This window comes from Pagrus pagrus (assembly GCF_965226575.1).
Source record: "Pagrus pagrus genome assembly, chromosome: 15".
NCBI classification, from domain to species: domain Eukaryota; kingdom Metazoa; phylum Chordata; class Actinopteri; order Spariformes; family Sparidae; genus Pagrus; species Pagrus pagrus.
This window is the reverse complement of record NC_140199.1, coordinates 6,535,921-6,557,573: the sequence shown is the minus strand read 5'-3', so window position 1 is coordinate 6,557,573 and position 21,653 is coordinate 6,535,921. Positions and strand designations below refer to the sequence as shown.

Below are 21,653 nucleotides of genomic sequence, written 5' to 3'. Positions count from 1 at the left end.
GCCCACAGCTCACGTATTTATCCTTCCCCCTCTATTTTTGTTTTCTACACTCTCTGTGCCTCTTTCCCCCTCATCATCATTTCTCCTCTTCCATCCTCCATTTTCTGTCTGCTTTATCCCCCTCTCTCCCTCCCTGCGATCATTTATGGGGTGTGGAGGAGAATAAAAACAAGTTTAATGTACAGTAATACATCATGCCATGGCTGGTGTGCCAGGCATCCATTTTGTGGAGCTGTTGTGTTCACTTAGCAGCAGTGGAGCTAATTATTGCAAATGGCAGCTGTTGAAAGGAGTATTAATGTTTCCTTTCTACATGGATACGTCCAATATTATGGGCTGATGAAAGTAGTCGCAAGATAAACTTGAACGAGAATGAGAAGGACAAAGAAGAAGGGAAACTGAATCGTGTCATTTTGGGTTAAAGCCTCGTGAATCCAACTGTATTCATCTTAATTTCAAGCTGTCACTGATTAAATGTGCTGTAATCATCATCTATCTTGCAGCCTAATAAAGTTTATATCAGGGTCTGTGACTGTGAGATGCTGGATTGTGATTATGTGACACACAACATGTCCTGTAGTTTGGAAAGAGGAGGAGCTGGGTGCAAAGAGAAGGATTTTCATGAAACCTAAGTTACTGCAAAGAAGAAAAACATTCTCTTTAGGAGTTATTAATTTTTCTAGACAAAAACATTACGTGCCAAATGATGGAGGAACGCATATTTCTGATAAATGTTACGTAATGAACAAGTACATTTCAGAGCTGCTGTCAAAGAGACGCTCTAATGACACACAGTCGTGAAATATCGCCCACTCTATCTGAAGAAAAAGCCAAAAATCACTGAAAACTAGAAACCTGAAAAGAACTCTTGAGGCCTCCGGCGCTTTTCTCCAGGTTGAAATATCTCAACATCCACTGGATGAATTGGGAGCAGATTGTAACGTGATGGGAAAAATGAGACCTTCCCCGTTTCTCTCGGCTGCCTACAAGCCTGTGGATGATTTGTTGAAGTTGTTTAAAGCTGTTGGACTGTGGATTTCTTTGTGAAGGACTATCATTACTGGACTGGCATTACAACTGCATGCAGGAAAACATTCATTCTGGTAAAAAGAAATCTTAATGTGGGGCACCCCAGTAGCTCAGTTGGTAAAGCATGTGTCCCATGTACAGAGGCCCTGCCCTCGCTGCAGCAGCCCAGGGCTTGAGTCCGACCCATGGCCCTTTGCTGCATGTCATTTTGCCTCTCTCTCATCCTGTTCCCTGTCATCTCTCTGAACTGTCCTGTCAATAAAGGGCAAAAAAAAATCTTAATATGCTCTGCTTCACTAGATGAGACTTTAAAGTGTGTGATTGTGTCAGATTGGGTGAGTATGGCGCCTCATCACTGCTCTGACTTTGCCGAGAGACATGACAACACATTGACTCCGATCATGGTTTGCTGCTTTTCATGAACTGCATGACTGTGCAGTGGTGATTGGACGGGAGTGGCCAGTGATGAACTTCTGGGGTCAAGAGCTTCTGTGACATTCATCCAAATTAATGGGGCACAACTTAGAGAGAGAGAGAGAGAGAGAGAGAGATACTGTAGAGTTTATTTCACCTTTAATTTGCTCAGGAATTCAAGCTAACAAAAGTCTCACTGTAATTCACATAAGTCTTCTTGACAGATTCTGATTAATGGCGAATGTAATGCTTGGATTACTTTGTTTAACAGAATGTACAGGGTTAAGGTAATCAGCTGTTAAATGTCAATTAATCATTTTTAAATGAAACTGCCGCTCGCCCAGTGTCAGCTGGGATCGGCTACAGCCCCCCTGCGACCCTGCAAAGGATAAGCATTCACGGATGATTGATGGATGGATGGATGCTCTTCCCCAGATTTCCATCTATAGTGTATCTGATTATTATTTGGAAAAATAAGGAAAAAAATGTAGAAAAATGACATTTATTGATTTGGTGGGAATCCAATCCCCTTCAAATCCCACTGAGGCAATATTACATCAATCTAGAGCAATACTCCTGCTCGCTGTTATATAAACACATTCACTTACTATAATTCTTCACATTGTTACGAGCGTACACTACACTGTGTCAGGTTGCACCGGCCTGTCAGCGTCTGAGGGGTTTACGGCACGAGGCAACAAGCGTAACACTGTTCATCGAATAAAGTAAGGGGATTAAATATGTTTGGGGTCATTAAAATGTCACAGAGAGAAGAGGGAGATTAAAAAGTGTCACAGGGAGATTGTGACAGGGCAGGAGGAGAGAGAGGGAGAGGGAGAGAGAGCGAGATAAGAAAGGGATTTAGAGAGCGAAGTGTTCGAACAGAGATAGAAGGAGGATCTCTCTGATTTCAAGAGAGAGAAAAGAAAGTGCGAATTGTGTGAAAGTGCAAATTCCTGCTGCAGGGTTATTATTGGAAGTCTCTTCTCAGGTTTGGAGGAACACCTGTTCAGAGCTGCCTCCAGGTATTACACTGCAGCAGAGGTGTACGCATCCTAATGAATGCGTAGCGTGCACTCGAACATTTATGCAGTTTGTTGTTCTCTTGCTGAAAGTGTGTGTGTGCCTGAATATTTAGTGTGTGCACACAGGCATTTGTGTGGTATGACAGTATGCGTGTGTCTGATGCCACTTGAATACATGTGCTTGTTGTCGTGGCTTTTATCACATTAACATGCCATTATTACAAAGAAGATTGACATGAACAAGTCTGAGCACATTTGTACTTTGACACTTTAATTAATGTTGTGATTACTGCGCACATAGTTTGTTGTAAAACCACGTTTCCAGTTTGTCACATCAGTAGCTGTTGCCACTGTGTAAGAGAGACCCCTGCTGGCCACGACTGGTCACTGCAGCGTGACGACGCATTTCCGTTTCCGGTGTAAACAAAAAAGACAATATGGCGGATTTCTGTGTCAAATCGAAGAAACTTCTATGAGCATATATGAGCGTTTATTCACCCTGAACATATTTAACAACACAATGACTGAACTGAGCAGTGAGGAGGGTTTAGTTAGATATTACTGCACCGCCGGTAACGGCATGGAGCGGTTCTTAATGGACGAGGTGAAGAAGAAGCTGGCAGCTGAAGACGTGAGTGTTTCCCAGTGACGGCAGTGTCCCAGACTCCCTTTACAAATCGTCTGATTTTAAGAGTTGTTGCTTGAGGAGAAACTGACCAAACTTCGTAAAGCGCCCGCAGCAAATTCTCAGTCATTGGTGCTTTCTTGTAAATTCGGCATTAAATACAATACATGAAGATGTTTCTTTCCTTGTTAAACGAGTCAGTTTGTCGCGGCATCGCTGTAAAAAAGGACCGAAAAGTAGTTTTAGTTTGGATATTGGACAGACATTCACTCCGGAGACACCAGCGGATAATGATGATTTGATCTACACATAAACATTTTTTCTTCATGCTTTTATGTAATAAAAAGAGGTGTGTCTTTGTTTCCCATTTAGTAATACAATTCGGCATTAGTTGGGAGTCACTGGGTCACAGGACATGGAAGCTATTGAGAAGAAATGCTGAATTATCATAATAAATATTCATATAAAGTAGAAGAAGCAGTACAATCCATTAAAAAGATGTGTGTCTTAATTGTCCCATTTAGTAATACAATTCGGCATTGATTTGGAGTCATTGGGTAACATGACATAGAAGCTATTGATGAATCCAGTCATCTTAAAATCAGATCTCAACGTTTCTTTTTAGTTTTTTCAACAAGATACTTATCGAAGAGTTGTTAAATATTGGATTGATTTATTCCCCCTTTGGCTATAGTCTGTAAACGCAGACTTTTAAACCTGTTCTGTCTTGTGCACAGGTTTGTCAGATGCCAGGTAAAGTGTTGTTCAGCTCCTCTGCAGGGATCAACAGAGTCAGTGAGCTGAAGGCTGCAGAGAGACTCTTCCTCCTGCTGAAACAAGACTCGCCTGTGTGCCTGTCTGCTCACACCAGCCCAGGTACCAGCCTGACATATCAAACACGCAGATGCATATCTTGACAGGTTGTAAATTATTTGCCAGTCTTTCAGTTCTTGTGTGCCTTAAAAGTCTAATTCATATCTATATTTATTTAATTAATCAGATCAATGCACAGTGCATAACTTTGGATGACCTGTTTTACATAATAATTCCATATCTCTAAAAATAAAATCCCAAAGAGAAACAAAACCACCCTGGATTTCATCTATTTTTGACTTGTATTGACTTTTGTGTTGTTTTTCTCTCTAGCCAAGGCAGCCTCTGTGCTGCAGTCCAGACTGCTGGGTGACAAGAATCAGTGGACTAGTGCAGTAATGACCTGGAGCCGCCTGCAGGGGGAGTTGGCAAACAGAAGGACTACTGCCAACGCACCAAGCACTGTTGTGGAAGTGACGGTGGACAGAGAGGAGGGGAGAAGGAGTGAAAAGGAGAAGTGCGATGAGGAGTCTAGAAAAAGTGGAGAGAGGGAAGAGAGTGCGAATGGGAGGCAGAGCAGTGGTGAACAAATTGGAGCACAGATGCTGGAAAAGAAGAGAAAGAGGGATGATGAAGAAGAGGAGGAAAGGAGGGGTGCAGCTCGAAAATCCAGCAGTGAGAAGAATGTAGAGAAAGAGAAGACGTCTGAGAAGGAAAGGACACCAGGACTGGACCTCAGTGTGGAAAGTAGCAGCAGAACGGTGGATGGCACAGTGGAAGACTTTGCTGTAAAAAATGTGGAAAATGGTAAAACATTTTTCAGCTTTTATTTCAACTTTTATAACATCAACTTTTAAGGTTATCAACTTTTCATTACTGTTTTTTTTCACCTCTTTATTTCCTTCTTGTGTTTTCCTTCATCTGAATGAAGAGAAGACGACTGGAAGAGGACAAAAGACTCAACTGCAGGCCAGCAGGATCAAACCAGATTCCTCTTCAGTCCCGGTGTCTTTTAGGATCAGCTGCAAGTGTACGGGATCTCTGTCTCGATACTTCAGCTCACAGGTAGAGGAAGTTATTTATGGACTGACACCTCCAGTGAATATGGATGCCCATTTCTGAGTGTTACAGTAGACAATTTGTATCATTTAAAGCTTCTGTGTTGACAAACTGATGTCTCACGATGCTTTACCAAGAACATCAGAAGCTGACACAAAGGCCGAAAATAAATGTGTTTTATGTTTTTTGTTACTACATAACCTATACATCCACCTGTCATTGATAGTACCCTGTATTCACACTGCTTAGTTCAGGGAAATATTGTATGTTTGCATGCTGTTTCTAATATAGGAGGTGAGCAAAGTGATTGGAGTAGGTCTGAGCAGACAGCTGGGCTGGAAGACTGATCTGAAGAATCCACAGCTGGAGGTAAACTATTTTACTGTGTTAATAATCTTCCTGGTTATATTGATCTGTGGCTATAAATAAGTAAATACTCCTTCTTTGGATAATGATGTTGCCTGTCTTTTCAAATGTTACATCATGAGTTGTTTACTCTTTCCTGCAGGTGAATGTTTATTTGAGTGATGACCACTGCCTGATGGGGATTCCACTAACAAGGTTACTGACAGAAACACTCTCTCTCTATTCAACACTTATTACTAATGACTGAAATTAATTTTATATATAGTCATAATTTATAGATCTTCTCTCTTTTTCCTTCAGGTTACCTCTGGCTAACCGGAGCTACATTAAAACCACAGGACTGAGGGCTACTGTAGCCTGGGCTATGACCTCATTGGCTCAGATACAGGTAATAACATGAACAGGTGCCGTGTCCCTGCTGCTGCATTGTTTATCTATGAAGAAACTACTTTATAATGATAATGCTTTTATGCATGCAAAGCAGATGGCGTTATTATATAATGCAAGCAGGGCCCTTTATTTTGTCTTCTCAACCAGTCCCCTTAAAAGACAGGACAGTGTAGACTCATTAAATGTGGCCACTGAGCCTTAAAGCTGTCCTCATTTCCAAACTTTTCGCATAATGTTTGTTGTCTGTAACTTGACAGTCCGTGTGCCAAAGCATTTGCATGCACATCGGTCAGAATATGACGTAATACTGCCCTTCAGTAACAGTCGTGCCGTATGTTATCTCCTGTTTCCCAGCCAGGCTTCTGTGTGGTCGACCCGATGTGTGGGGTGGGAACCATCTTAATGGAAGCAGCAAAGGAACACAAGGTCAGGACGGACATCTGCACAAAGTCCCTGTATGTCTGTCAAGTTTACAAATGTCTGAAAAGTAAACTTTAGAAAGCTTTGCAATAAGACAAAATCTATAAAACATTTGAAAGTGTGTGTTTTTGGAAAATACATATAAAGATTAATGTCTTGTGTCTACTTTTATACCACTATAATAACCTGTTCTGTCGCTCTCTCTCTGTGTTCTTCAGGCTGCCCGTTTCCTGGGTGTGGACATTGATGATGGACAGCTACAGAAGGCCAGTGAGAACATAGAGTTTGCCGAGCTTGGAAACAGAATACATCTGCTGAAAGCATCATCTATGGGTATGAAGCCTCCACAAAATGATCACTGGAAAATATTAAATGTATGTCATTAAACATTTTGATTTTGGCTTTAAGCTGAGGTTCATTTCCGGAGCGACGGACACCTGGTGCCCCAGTAGTCAAAAATTAAACCTGCCTGTATGTTTCTTTATGTTTCAGTAACGTTTTTACACACAATTACATACATCGAATGCCATAATGTGTACTTTTGAAACAAATTTTTTAATTGCAAGTCTTTATTTAGCTCACTCATGTTTCCGGTGGGATCAGCGACTGGGGGTTGAGTGTGGATCCTGCTTTGCTGTCATGTATCAAATTACCTCTTGGCTTTTCTCTCCTCCTCTGTGTATGCAGTGCTGCCTCTGCCCAGTGCCAGTGTAGATGCTGTAGTCTGTGACCTGCCATTTGGAAGGAAGTTTGGCACCAAAACAAACATGGCTGCCAACCTGCCACTCATCGTCACAGAGATGGAGAGGTTTGTGCCTCTGTGTGTCTGTTTCCATTGTTTCTGTTAGAAATGTTCAGTGAATCAGAAAATGTTGCTCGTTTTTCTATGTGTGTTCGTGCATTGTGCAGAATTTTTATCCCATGAGACAAGTTGTACTTCAGAATAGACCCTAAACTGTTTAAAATGTAGATTACAGTTTGTCCTGTTATTCATAAGTAAATCTCATTTTAATTTGTCAATAGAAATTAGGTATGAAAAATCTATCCCAAGCAATTATTACCAACTATAAGTAATTTAATAATTAATGTTTTCGTGTCTAGGGTCCTTTGTCCCGGTGGTACTTTGGTCCTCCTTCTGAGCCCTCAGTTATCCTGTCAGCTGAAGAAACTCCTGCTGCAGCAAGAGACAACGTCTAACCAGGAAACAACGCCTCAAACTGGGACACAAGGCTGCCCAACTCCTTCACTATCTCAGCAGACTTTCCAAATCCACCAGGGGATCAATTCTCGGCCTACCCAGAAAACGGGCTGTCAGTCTGGGCTACAACACAGTCTGCCTCCTCCTCTCTTCTCCCTGAAGCATCAGACAACTCTGAGAGTCAGCTTAGGCCTGATAGATGGACTTATCCATAAATATGTCAAGACAGACACTTGATCAGTGTTGGTGGAAGTTACATTTCAAATTAATGTGTTACTTTTCTTTGTAACCTGTAATGAAAATATGTTGGACTATAGTTTGTTTTCTCTGTTTCCCTTCTGTTTTCTATTGTAAATTATATAAAGAAATATATTTTTTGCAACAATGGAATTTTTAAGTGTTTGAGTTTTGAAGTTATTTGAGCTGTGGATTGGAAATGTTGCCTTTCCAGATATAAATCCTTTTCCATCCTCCTATCCTACATTAAATTTACATTGAAATCATCTTAACTGCAATTGAAAGCACCTTACTTAAGGCACAGGTCTTGGATTGTCCTTTTAAACGATTAACCTGGACTGGTTCTCATTATTATGTTCTTAGTAATTCCCAAAGCTGTGCCAACTCCCCCCTTAATACATTTTATTGCTCTTTTGAGTATTAATATTACCAAGACAATGTACAGTATGCAGGGCTCCAGACTAACGTTTTACACTGGTTGTAACTTATTTAGGTGTAGCAGCATATAATTTAGGTGCACCTAAGAATATATTTAAATTAAATCTCTTAACACATCATATAAATGATTGTAAAGAGGAATTAAATCACAGAACAACAAGACATGGTGATAACTTCAATGTGTAAATAATAAACTTTACAGTGTTTAAGGAAGATACATGCCATCACATGCATGCAAATTTTACATTTTCAATTAGCTTTTTCTTTTTTAATTTTGGCCTGATTATTCCTTGTAGTGTGGTAAGATAACAACCTTTTTTATTTTCATTTTTAATTTTCTATTTGGACTTCTAACTTGAATTATGACCTAACATATCCTCCATAAACAACGAGGGCTATGGCACATTTACCATTTGCTACACAGACAATACTTAGTAGGATCAGCTTGTTGTTTTTGACAGTAAGGAAGCTGTAGAATGACACTAGTTTATCCTGTGATTGGACTGAAATGGCACCTGTAAAGTTTCTTATAATGGGACTCTCATGCAGCCTGTAATATGGACCCCGATAGGCTGAATCACAATGTTGCCATCTGCCAATGTTTAGCCCTGCTTAGCCCAGTTTTATACAGTGGGGCCAGACAGACAAGGCTACACAGGGCTTAGTGTTTTCATTAAGTTACTCACTAGCTATAAACTGTGTTTTTGCTGCCTGTTCACATTACAGAACATGGCTTCACGTTGTATTGATCCGATAGTGCTGGAATTGATCAGGTGAAATCAATATGCATTAAAAACAGGTGTATGGTGGTTTAAATTTTAACCTGCACAAACAAATTAACAAGTTACTAATTATTTTTTTTATTTGTTATTGTATCACCACATTTATGTCATGAGGCCAGTCTCAGATTCAGCTGCTCCATCTCCCTCACCAGACTCCATGGAGAGGGTACGCCATGATGTCCATTGCGCATGCTCATTGCGCAGTGGAAGCCATGTTGGAGCTACATTGGATTCGGGCTAGGATTTTCTGACGCCGTATGTTTTTCTTAAAATATCTGTTTTCACATATTGTTGGGGCTCGTCAACCGTGCGCGATCGGCGCCGTAACAGGCCGTGGATATGATGAACTCCAGTGTCGACCTGTCCCGGCGGAATCCGCAGGAGGATTTCGAGCTGATCCAGAGGATAGGAAGCGGCACATACGGAGATGTGTACAAGGTAAAACTGCAGTGAGGGAAGCACTTGCGGAGTTCCATTGTCGGACACGCGTTGGTTAGACGTTAGTAGCATTCCTTTGTAGCTCATCGGGGTTGACATAACAGCAGGAAACAAATGATATCGCCACAGTTAGCTTGTTTTCTGAGTTGGGGTGTCTCTCTTCGTGTTGATGTTTACCGATGCAGCATTTAATCAGCTACTCTCGCTCTCAGTTCCATTGTCGGACAAACAGCCGAGGGTGTTTTTTTTGTGTGTTGGCTGTTATTGTTTTGGCCTTACCCCCCGACTGTTGGCCGACATTGTGGAAATCAGGATTCGCAATGAAACACTGCACTTCACAGTAGTTACAGTGCTCGGGTGCCGAGAAATCATAAATAACAATGTGCTAACGGTAACGTTGACTGTGTCCGGGACTCGGGCTCACAAATCTGATTTTGTTGAAGAGAAATCATATTGACTTCGTACGCTATAAGTGTGGGTCGTTAGAAGGATTGTGCGTATGCTCCGACGACATGTTTGTTAGCATCGTCTAACTGAATACAGTGCTGATTATCTACCGTTAATATTAAACAAGAACGGTTGACTGAGACGTGTCCGATAATAGACGTTTAGCCGCTAGCTGTCCGAGAACGGACGCAGTTAACCCGATAGCATCGCGAAGCTAACGAGGCTTTTGGCAGTTTCGTGGGAACATTGTGACAAAACGACAACAAGCAGCGACTTGTTCCACGTACTGGGACACAAACGGAACCAGGGACAACCCAGTAGGTTCACCATTAACCAAAATATCTCCCAGCTTTCATTAAAATGTGTTAAAACTGTCTCCGTTGGCCGTGACAGGGACTGACAGCTGGAAATCCAGTTCGGCTAAAGCGCTGAGGGCTGAACAAGCTACAACAACAACAAGCACAACTTCAACACCCCTTACTGCTATTATTCATAATTTAACACCAGTAAGAAGTAGTAACAGCTTATAAAGAACCGGGATGTTAATTTGAATGCAGACTGTCTGATTTATGTCGCGTTATAAGTGTTATCTTGTGCCGTACACTTCACTGAGGGCCTGTGCTGGGAGCAGACAGCCTGCATCCCTAAAGGAAATGAACTTCGTGAATTACAACCCAACTCCCGCACAGTCACTCTGGCTGTGGCCGTGTTTATTCTACTGTACAGTCATCATCGTATAACACAGTTTAGTAGACTATCACAACGAAACTGTTTCATGTCATGCAAAATTTATACTATCACAGAAAACAGTAAAGTAATGATGCAGAACATAAAAAAAACAAATGCCAGCATGCAGGATGGATCTGTACTGTGTTCACTCTGAGGCTGCACAGAAAATCATTATGTGGTTATTTTACACATTGTTATCATGCTTGTTAACCTCCAGACCAAAAAAGTTAGGAGGATTTTGAAACCGAAGCAGAGGATTCTGGGTGATGTCCCTCTGATTTTAAAAAAAAATGTAAGTACTATGAAAACAACACTGTTGAGTACAATGCAGCAAATAATTTTAACTTTACTTTTAATTCTCAGGAAAGACGCAGAATAATTCACCCTTCTGTGCAAGCAGTATCACTTTCCAATCAATCAGTCTTCATTTACATAGTGCCAATTCACATCAACAGTTATCTAATGACACTTTCCAATTTGAGCAGGTCTAGACTGTACTCTCTGATTATTTATTTTACACAGAACCAACAGGTCTTCTTTTAATTCATTCATTCAATTTTGCCCCAGCCCCATAAAATCTGTGCACGCCACTGCCCTGTGTTTGTGCGGCCCCCACGACTGACAGAAAAGTCCATGCGGCAGATTTTACAGCCCCTTTCCTTTAAAACTCTACATAAGAGACGGGAATTTTTATCTGTCCGGGGCGTTTGAAATGTGTTTAAATATTCTTTCTCTACATTTCCCTGTCCGTCTGTCACACACTGAGGAGGCAACAGAGCAGTTGACTTCATGTTGTTGTACAGTGCTCCGGTAGGGGAAAATGTGTCATGAAATATGGGAGAATTGGGTCCTGAAAGGAAAACGGGAGAGGGCAATGAAAAGCAGGAAAAAAGGGAGGGTTGGCAAGTATGATTGTGATTTGATTCACGATTGCGAGTGATTATTTTCGCATCACTGTTTTCATTTTAACTGAGAAAAACTATTAAAACCATGATGAAGCAACATTTTATGGGGTCTGTAACAAACAAACCCAGGACATCCCTGCAGCACTACAGCCTCTTATTACAGTATATTGCTGTTTTGTCACATATTTGTCCTTTCTCAAAGGTGACATGTGTTGCTTTTTTCAGGTTCATGTTTTAATTTGGATTACTGCTAGAATAGATGGACATTACTCTGCATAGATTCACATGTTGTGTCAGCCTTACCTGGTTGATTTGCACATCAGCTCTCATAGTGTATCAGTCCGGTTCAGGACGATAAACATCCACACTCTGTAGTTGTTTGTGCTGCCGTCCCAACAACTGCAGGAATTTAATTTCACCGCCGTGTGAGGGAGAGGCTTTTGGCTGTCTGGAAATTCATTAAACGCTTTAATAGGAGTAGATGATGTTTGGTTAACCTCCAGGCTCTTTGTGGTAATTACAGGAATATGAATGTATCCTCTAGACTGGAGACGGGACAGATTTCCAGACTTGGTGAATGCATAGATAGCGCCATTAATTCCCAAAGAAGTGCATCTGAAAACACTCTCTGTGTCATTATTTGTTCCCTGTTTTGTGTTTTACATATTGTATCCCTCCCTGCTGCAGCTAATCTAGTTTGTTTCTAATTTGGGTTCGGTATCTTACCTTGTTGCACACACATACAGTAGATCTGACAGCATCTCTTCAGCAGGCCAGCAGCTCGAAACAGCCTGCTGGACCTGTCACAAACAGTGAACAGCTGATTCATGTGCACTGATGTGAAAACAATTGTACGGAGCAAATATATTTATTTTATTTGACATAATCATAACAGAGTTATTGTTAGGGATTCCTTATTTTGCCGACAGTCGATACATCCTCTCATAAAGCTGATATACTGTAGATGATTATAATGTAGCTGATGCTGTAGTTCATAAACAACAGGGGCTTTGCTGAAGGACTGGGGGCTCAAACCTGAAACCTCTGGATTAAAGGATGTGCTTCTAAGCACCAGGGCACTCGGTAAACCACATTGATGCCTATATTTGGTTCTACCGCTGTGTGAAAATCTGTGGCTTGCATAGGAATGTGTTAGCAGGAAAGCTTGTGTGAAGCTTGTTTTCTCCTCTGTTTGTAGCCCTGCCGCTTTGTTCGTATCACTCATAAACTGATGGAGGCTTCTGCCACCAAATACATTCCTAATGTAAATCAGAATTCACCACCTAAATTAAGACAAAAATCAATTCCTAGTTGAGATTTTTCCCAGAATGATTTGTGAAATTAAAATACTGGACAATACCAACTGAGCAGTTTGACTTCTCATCATGCTGTAAAGTGTCAATAACACGAACTAGACATGTTCACATCAGAAGTTGCCTTAGACTTTCTCGTTGCCCTCCGTATTTGAAGAAAATCAAATGATAGTGGGACAGAGCATATTTAATAACATTTCGTTTTCAAAAACGACTACATCAGAAGAGGAATGGGATTAGGTATTGAAAGGTCAATATATCGTACTACATTTGGTGATTGATAGTGTTGTGTTTGAATTGATGTTACAGTAGATCGTCCTCAAAGATTTGTCAATGACAGAAAATATTTGGTAAACATGACCCCTGGTTCACATGTGCTTCAGCCGACTGTATCCCATTTTCTAACCTGCGCTAGGCTGCTTCTCACTATTTTTGGCCAGCAGAAGACACCAGTTTGTTTCAATTAAACTTCAGAATTCCTGCAACATGATGACGGTAAACTGTACGCTGATGTTTACCTATTGGACTGCTGTGTGATACTTCAAACTTAAGGAAGCCAAACACACTGGAGAAGGGAAATATCAGATGTTGATGAGCCCGGTTCTCTGCCAAAGGCCAGCTCGCATGCTGATGTTAATGATACAATTTAATATTGATTCGTCATTTTATGTGGGCAGAGTAGAGAAGTGAGAACGCCAGTATCGGCTTGATATGTGTCTCTATAGCTATGAAAACCTGCTCCAGGGGTTCTGGTGTAATAGCAGTCCTCACTCAAGGCCAAGTATTTACCGATACACAGGATCTGACGTAACTCTATGTTTAAAGAGGATGACTGGCTCGGTTTCTCAAGGTGACTGTGCTTGTGGCTCCGGATTGAGGAAGTGGAGGCAGACGACGGCCTTCGGTTGGGATAGAGATCTGTTAATGACAAATCAATTTCGGCAGAATCGGTGTGTGTGCTCTAGAAACATCACAGCCATCTGGGTATTTTTGGAGTTTACGTAAGTGCCAAGCAATGCTACCGGTCTTTCTGTATGCCATCAGTTTTTTGAAGTTTTTACCAGCACAGCCAGCCAAATATCCCAAAGCTGACGCGGTTATTTCAGACATGTAATCGATAAAAATAACATGATGAAACAGAACTCCCTGTTCAGTTCCCCCAAAATTGAATTGAAATCTTATCATTAAATCAATTCTCATTTAAATTATAAGACTTTGGTGCTCCACGTTAGTTTATAAGCCTGACTTCATAATGACCGAAGCCATGTTTAGTGGCTTAACATGCATTCACGAACCTCTAATGCCTACATTTAATATAGGCTAAGACTCAACTACTTAACGGTGGTAAATGTCGTGTCGGTAACAATTTCCTCTGGCCAGACCTTGTGTGTGTGTGTGTGTGTGTGTGTGTGTGTGTGTGTGTGTGTGTGTGTGTGTGTGTGTGTGTGTGTGTGTGTGTGTGTGTGTGTGTGTGTGTGTGTGTGTGTGTGTGTGTGTGTGTGTGGCACAGCTGGGCAGCTGTGGTCCAGGAATGCAGGAATCTTCACTTCCTCCGTGTGTGTGTGTTAGTGTGTGTCTGTGTGTGTTCATGTCCTATTGTTCCACACTAGTCGCACATACACACAGAAAACCAGATGATTGTATCGTCACATGCATAGACACACATGCACAGATGGCTGCAGAGTCACAATTAAAGCGGCTGCCCCACAACCATCCTGTTTTTGTCACTGTTCCTCCACTTGTTTTGCTCACTGAGGTGAATGCACAGACCCTGGCCTTCCTTCACAAAAGCTCCGGTTGTTGAAAATAGGGTTGGACGATAAAGCAATCTTGATATTGGATCGTTATAAAATTTATGTCGATAACGATGATAAACTTTGACATTAATTACTCAACACTGATAGATCTAACAGCCTACCACACAGCAGAAGTAAACGTGACAACAGCCAGTCAGTCTGAAAATTTGGGTTGGCACACACCCATTTCCTATTGCAGAGCATTGTTTTAGCTACCAGTGAAGAAAGTTGGTATAGAAGAGGATGTTCTCTGGAAAGGGACAAAAAATTTATGGTACCAAAGTACTCAAAAGCAACCCTGAAAGTCAACTCACAATATCCTACAAAGATGAGGAAATTGGTGCCAAATTAAAGGTAACACAACATCAATTGTGTGGAAGTGGTTTAGATATCTTAAAAACGCCTAAGGGGTCAGATGAAGACGGTCTGCAAAGTATGCCACCGGTTGGTGCCAACCAAAATGGGAAACGCAACAAATCTTTCCATTCACCTGAAAAGTATTTCGCCAGTGTCCATTGGTTGGTAGGATTACACAAAAAGTACCTGGGTGGAGGATGGGTCTCAGCCCAGAATAGACCACATTAACTTTTGGTGTTGATCTGGATAAAGTTTTTCTCATTATATTAAACAATCCGAGATATCGACATCAGAGAATGATGGACGCATCAAAATCAGATGTATTTAGGTGGCTTGTGTCTGAGTGAGTCATTTGATGTGGATCCAAATAAAGAGCTTAAGGATTTTAATATGTTTTATTTTTTTGTATTGGATTAGGCTTGATTGTATCAAAGAAGACTCCCTAGCCTTGGTGGAGGAATGATTTTGAACTATATTCTAGAGTTTAACTGATGAAGCCTCCGGTGTCTTCAGGACTAAGTCATTATCAGGATACTCTGATCATGATCAGAGCCACGGCCCCCCCTACCTGAAATCCTCTTTGGCTTCAGATCCAGATGGTAAATTTAGCTTCATATCCTGGCATTCTAGTTTTCTGTTGCTGCGTACAGTTATTTGCTGAGCAGGAATTAATCTCTCTGCCGTTGGCGCAGCAAAATATTGGTAACTTGGACAGCTACAGTGGGTTAATGACATGGTGTGGTGACATGGGACAAAACCAGATGTGCCTGTAAAAATAGTCTTCAGGAGTCCTTTTACATTCAGGCAGTATATTAAGTATTTAATCTGAGATGCCCAGTGTACACTTACTTTTAAGTCTTTTGATTATCATTGTAAATAAAAAGTCACCATTAATTTTAGTGGATTGTTGTGTTTTGTCTAAAATTTCACTTTGCAGATACATTCACAGCCAAATGTGAAATATTTTATAACCATTCCTCTGCACTGACTGTCACGTTAGACATGTCTGACCTCCCCCTCAAAGCACTTACTGTATGTTAACTACGTAAACAAGTGGCCAGGGCAATGTGGTTCCCATTAACTTGGGCCAGCTATATCAAGTACAGTCGAGCCACGTTAATGAAGTTTAATAAAAGGTGCTGTAGCTTGTGTTTGCTCCTGTATTAAATGATTAACAAAATGTCTGCAGGGGAAGGCTGTTGGTCTGCAGTGCAGGCAGTGAATGGTATGACATGTCTCTGCAGGGTGGGTCAGCACACAAAAGAAATAGTGGTGCGACAGGTGTTAGTGGGCCTTCCCCCGATAACAATCTTGTTTACAGCACTTGAGTTGCAGCATTTGAACTGGAAAACCTCCACTCAGCAGGTTTTACTCTTCTGAATTAGAGGAGCTGGGTTCATTCAGTCTAACAAGGGAATTCCTCTTATTAATCGGACTAAGTTCCAGCTTGTATTAAAAGCCTCTGAAAAAAGTGGAGCCACTTATTAATGCCTTATCGTGACAAACAGGAGATAACATGAAGCATGTTAACGCATGACAACTAGATGGCTTTAAAGCATTTTTCCCTGGGGGTTTTAATCACAGTTGGGTGTCTTTCTGACGGCTTGACAAGTACTATATAGATTTGTATTTCTGCCAACATGTTTAGGTTGAGAAGCTGTACTGAACTTTGGGATGTTGATGAGTTTTTGAGCTGTTTCAGTTCAGAGCCCGTCTGAAGCTCACTCTTTCAGCCTTTTTCTTTCTCTAACATAATATTTATGCAAATGAAAAAAATACAAATAAGTCCTCTTGGATGAGGATCTGTTTTGGTGGCCAAATATTTTGAGGACAATCGCCAGGTTTCCGTCCAAATTTATCACACGTTGTAACTGAATTTCAAGAATATTGCCAAAGGAAATGGCAAATGAATGATTGTTTCCATTCACTGCCATTTTGTGATTATTAGGAGTTGGTTCATTGAGATAATTGGTAAGTGGTACCAATTCTCCAGTTGAAAAAAAAAAACATAACAAGCCAGTCGAACCTCAAATGGAGAAAATCGATATAGAAAACACTAAAAAGATACATCTTCCCCCTGTTTCCTGCCTGACTCTAGAAGCTGTCCTATCAAATTAAAGGCCAAAAATCCCTGAACATTACCTGTAAAGAAAAGATATAACATTTCTTTTTGTTTCATGTATTAATGTGAGGAAATTCTTCTCTCAGAAGCAGAAACAGCCGATCACTCTTGCGTGGACTCGGGGAAAGTTGTTTCCCTCTCTCATTAAGTGCACTAACTCTTTTATGAAAAAGGCAAAAACCACCTCAAACAAGTGTTAAAAATGTTTGTGCAATTGACAAATTTGACTGTTTCCATCAAGCTTTTCTTATGCAACACTTCATACGTACTTAGTACTCATTACTAAGTAACCAGGAAGATAATAAACCTTTGAAGCTTGTTTGGAGTGCCTTGGTGATCATACCTCTGCCAGGGTTGGTATGACTCCGAACTGGTTCTGTAAATCTTGGCACCACGGTAGCACAAGTGTCAAATCCTATTTTTAGACAGTGTGCTCATGTGATTGAGTTGGGACCAGCTGAATGCATCTTGGGTAAACAGCAAAATCAATGGTGGCAGGAATGTTAATGCCTGTTGTCTGGACTGTTGTTGGTTATGATGTGAAACATGTTTTCTCTGGACTGCATTCATACACATACATAGTGTTTGGGTGGGTCAGTGTAGCAAGAGTGCGTGAAGCGTGTGGTATGTGACTTCACAGGCCAACACTAAATGCGGATGCCATTGGTACAGAGACACAATAACTTTTGCAGAAGTTGGAGATTTTTGAGCTTGTTTTGCGAATGTTCTCCAACAAGTGTTGTGATGAGTTAAGTTTTTCAAGACGAGTTCTCTTACTTTAACAGCTTAATTTGGTAGCAGCCTGGTGATTTGTGCCTCTGGCATTGACTTCCCAATTTGATGTGGAGTAATTTCCTTTCAGCCCAGTTCATTGTAAACAAATGCCATTATATTGCTATTGGCAGAGCATTCACTTGCTTTAAAAAAGAAGGATTTCAATGCTAAATGCTTGATTTAATGACTCCTCTGGGCTGATGACCTTGCAGTATTTAGAAGACGGCTTTGCAATGCTTAAAAGAAAAAGTAACTTTGCTAAACTGAAGTGGACCTGAGAGGTTGTGGAGGATTCTCGTCTGTGTGAGTGCATACATGCGTGGTTTTCTTGAGTGAGTGAGTATTTTGTTGAAAGACAAGTGTTTTAATTAAACACACTCCATTGCACACAGCTTTTTCGCCTCACCTGTTCCTCTCCCGGGGCCGTGTGTGTGTGTAATGGCTGACTTGTGGAGCTGTTAAGACTGAGCTCACTGAGAAAACAAGCTGCAGAGTCATGCCTTCACCATTTTGATGATAAAACCCCAAAAGTTAAATGCAAATTCTAAGTTTTTGCTCACATCCAGTGACGGCCATGAACTGTTGACCCCTTAGTTCCTTGGAGGGAATGGATAAAAACATACAGATTTACTTACTTTGGTAGAATAAGATGTTTTTTGTTAGTTTTCATAAGTTTTAGAAAGAATAGAGTTGAATTTCTGTGGTAAATTCCAAATTTTGAAATGCATTCTAGTCTATGTCAGTAAGTGAGAAGAAACGAGGAAAAGGCCAGTGCTGCATGGCCTAATGCGCTGGTTACCTCAAAGGTCAGAGAAGTGTGGTTGTGATCGGAAGGTCACATGTTTCCAAGCCTCAAATCTCTCGGAAAAAACCTGTCGGAGCAACTGAATTACCAACCAGTGCTGCAGTTACTGCCCCAGGCCAAGTCTTAACCCCCGACTTGGTGCAGTGAAGCTGCTCAGTGGCAGCACCCCCCCAAGCCCTTTGTTAGGAAAAAAACAGCTATTAGTACACTTGTCTGATCAAGGGTTTGAAAATGTCAAGAGACGGCTTGATGGTGAGATGGTGAGTGAGTGTGAGAGGAGAGGAAGTGACCAGGTTGAGAGAGCCACAAATGTGCTTATAAGGATTCCTTGCTAATTTTGACTTAATTTCTCTGTATTTCCTTCATTTTGTTTATACTCTAGTATAAAAAAAAGAAATGGATTAATGTAGGGGTGTAACTGTAAACAGAAGTCGATAAGTAGAAGAACAAGGTACGAGTTGACAACAGGAAAAAAGTGACAGAAATGTCAAATACATAACGCTAGGTCCCTTTTAATTCATTTTCAACTGTTTGTTCCACCTAGCTATCACATCAGAACATTTAAAATTTAAATTAGTTTAAAAATGCATTCAAGACAAGAAAATAAACACAATAAAACAAAGCAAAAGTTGGCAAATAAATAGTCAGCGATTGTAGAAATTGCTTTTACAAGACAACAACAAAAGCAAGCAAATACATAATGACAAACTATAAAGAGGTTATGTGTCTCTAAAAAGCCACAGTAAACAGTAAAATTAACTGTAAACACCAGAGCAGCATAGCAGCCACCCGTCACCTTGTGGGTCGGGGGCTAGAAGCTAAAGCTCCTCTGTTTACTGACACTCCTACACCGCCGCACAAACACGCAGCTAATCACCACAACACCTGATTTGGTCTGAATGAGACCTAAGTAGATCCATTAGACAAGTTGCTTGTCAGGAGATTAGATTACCTTCACACATGGTTAACTGTAATTAGTACAAGTATGGTGTTTTCCAGAGCTGTAGTGAATGTTTAAAGAGGTTTACATTTTCTCTAAACTAGATTAATACTCAAACACCTTGGATTAAAATCAAATTGGTGCACCCAGGTTGTTGTTTTTTTTGCAGGACTGCAGCTCAAGCGGAGTGCGATGATTAGCATGGTGAGCTGCAACTGCTTAGGTCGTTGCCCTTTGTTTGTGTTTCCTGGTCAGAGAGAGGAGAGAGTGAAATGCCACACTGATCCTCCACTGAGCAGGCCATATGCTGGGTGTATGACACACACGCATGCGGCCTGACGGAGGTGTTGATGATGGATGTGAGCTAAATTTCTTCGTTACTGTGTTATAGAAAACCCACATCAATCCACTGCTGATCTGGCAGTACAGGACATGGAAAGAACTCTGTTGTCCAAGATTCGTGCCTCGGCTTTCAGGGAAATTGGCATTATTTTTTAAATCCGTTGGGCCCTTTTTAAAGGTTATTCTGATTAAGTAAAATTTCCAAATTAGGACTAGGTATCTAACCTTCTTGGCTCCAAACCAAAATGTGTCCATAACGCACGGTGTTCAGTACTGGAAGATGTCAGTTGGAAGTTGAATGTCTGCTCATATGACACTTTCTTTTAACCTGTACAATTGTCTGTGTTGACTTCTTTAACTTCTGTTATATAAAAGACAATGTTGATATCCCTCGAATTATAGGAAAACATATTATCTAACACCGAACATGAGTTGTATTTGCACAAGTTGGCCCAGCCCTGTTCCCCCACATTCAGGACACCTTAATCACTTTTCCTGTTGCTCTGTGTCACAATCAGCAAGCATCCAGTCACCTCAACATGAAACAGTGAGGCCCCGGGGCTGTGTTAATATAGTGGTGGTGCAGTCACTCATTCATTTACGTGACATTTGAGGTGTTAAGTTTGGAGTCTCACCCAAAATAACTTAAATATGAGCAGACAAACTTTGCCTTTTGTTTGTCCAACCATCAAATGTAATGAACAGTTTTGGTTTCTTTGTGTTAGATCATTGTTTGTTCAGTCGTTGCTCCATCACTGAATGGATTTCTCTGAAATGTCAGGGAATGATGGATTGTACTGCTGTGTTGTGGCATTTTCAATATTACACTGGGAAGCCCTGAGAGGTTGTCATTCATTTATTTGTCCTTGCTTCAAGCTAGAAAACTAATCAGATGTGATGCTGATGGCGCAAAAGTTGAGTTTGATTGAAAGTTTGTGAAAATGTTTTGTAGTTGTTTTTCTGAGTAGCCCAGATGAGCAAAGCATGTTTTTTCTTTTTTGTGCTCGTGTGGTTTTTGGCTGCCTAGACGTTGGGTTTTCAGAGGAATCCAGGCTGTTGCTGTCGGACACTTCAGCTCCGCAGACCTTTTAGGTCAGCGGTGGTCCACCCTCCACCCCCTTGGGCTCCACCAGGCGGGATGCTTCACCCTCAGTCAGTCACAACAGCCAGCCACTCTGAATGTTGTTGCCGCTAACAGTGGCACTGAGCGCTATGAGTCATCTCTGGTCCGTCTGCTGACTGAAGACACTCTGTCTCCGCTTCCCTCTTCTTCTTTTCTCTTTGCGTCTCTTTGTATCTCCTCCCTCCCACCACAGCTTTGTTTTGGTGTGGGTCGGCCTCTGTTTTTCTTCTCCACTTGATCTTCCTCCTGAGCTGAGGATACCGTTTTTGCCTTCCATTTAGACAAAACAAAAAATCTGTTTTTGTCTTTAATATTTCTGATTTATTATTGATAGTGCAGCTGTTTTTCCTGTGGTTATCCTTGAGTTCTTTCTTTTATTTTGTCTTCTGCTCGCTGTTGTTTTTCTGTATGTTTCTTCTTCTTGTGTTGGCAGTACTCTGATGCCTTGTAGGTGTGGATTGAGTTCACACTGGTGCCACTTTTCTCTTTTTTCCATAAGCCATGATGGCCATTGCTACTCAGCAGTTCAGTTAGATTGCACATTATGCATCACCGTATCACAGAACACTTTTTGAAGATTTTCAAAACTGCTCATATTGATACTGTAATAGGTTAGTCATTGATTAAGCCGTTGATTATAACTTAACTTTGCCCTTCTGTTGTGCAACTCTTTTAATGTGTGTAATAGCATTTTGGCCTTGTTAGACAGTAGAGACCTCACAGGAAATGAAGGGGGCGAGTGATGGGGCAAGACATGCAATAAAGG

General features: G+C 41.1%; 2 protein-coding genes across 6 annotated transcripts in view; both read left to right on the top strand.

Annotated features, from left to right (window-relative positions):
• The first annotated feature begins 2,899 nt into the window (after positions 1 to 2,899).
• On the top strand, positions 2,900 to 7,736 carry thumpd2 (THUMP domain containing 2). Its single transcript, XM_084375263.1, has 11 exons — positions 2,900 to 3,099; positions 3,831 to 3,969; positions 4,240 to 4,713; positions 4,838 to 4,971; positions 5,257 to 5,334; positions 5,474 to 5,526; positions 5,632 to 5,719; positions 6,076 to 6,147; positions 6,360 to 6,474; positions 6,829 to 6,949; positions 7,243 to 7,736. The coding sequence occupies exons 1-11, from the start codon at positions 2,941 to 2,943 to the stop codon at positions 7,574 to 7,576; spliced, it is 1,767 nt and encodes a 588-aa protein (XP_084231389.1). The 5' UTR covers positions 2,900 to 2,940; the 3' UTR covers positions 7,577 to 7,736.
• Positions 7,737 to 9,018: 1,282 nt separating this feature from the next.
• The window catches only part of LOC311270139 (mitogen-activated protein kinase kinase kinase kinase 3-like), a gene marked incomplete at its 3' end in the record, with an annotated part of 44,358 nt that continues 31,723 nt past the window's right edge, over positions 9,019 to 21,653 (top strand). For all 5 annotated transcript variants that reach the window (XM_084374858.1, XM_084374855.1, XM_084374854.1 and 2 more), the window contains exon 1: positions 9,019 to 9,234. In XM_084374858.1, coding sequence (XP_084230984.1) covers positions 9,136 to 9,234 — 99 coding nt within the window. In that variant the 5' untranslated portion in view covers positions 9,019 to 9,135. The remainder of the gene's footprint in view (positions 9,235 to 21,653) is intronic.

Coding starts and splice junctions, on each gene's coding strand:
- thumpd2 (XM_084375263.1), top strand. CDS start 2,941: ATGAGCATATATGAGCGTTTATTCACCCTGAACATATTTAACAACACA. Junction 6,148..6,359: donor AAGCAGCAAAGGAACACAAG/GTCAGGACGGAC, acceptor TGTGTTCTTCAG/GCTGCCCGTTTCCTGGGTGT. Junction 6,950..7,242: donor ATCGTCACAGAGATGGAGAG/GTTTGTGCCTCT, acceptor TTTCGTGTCTAG/GGTCCTTTGTCCCGGTGGTA.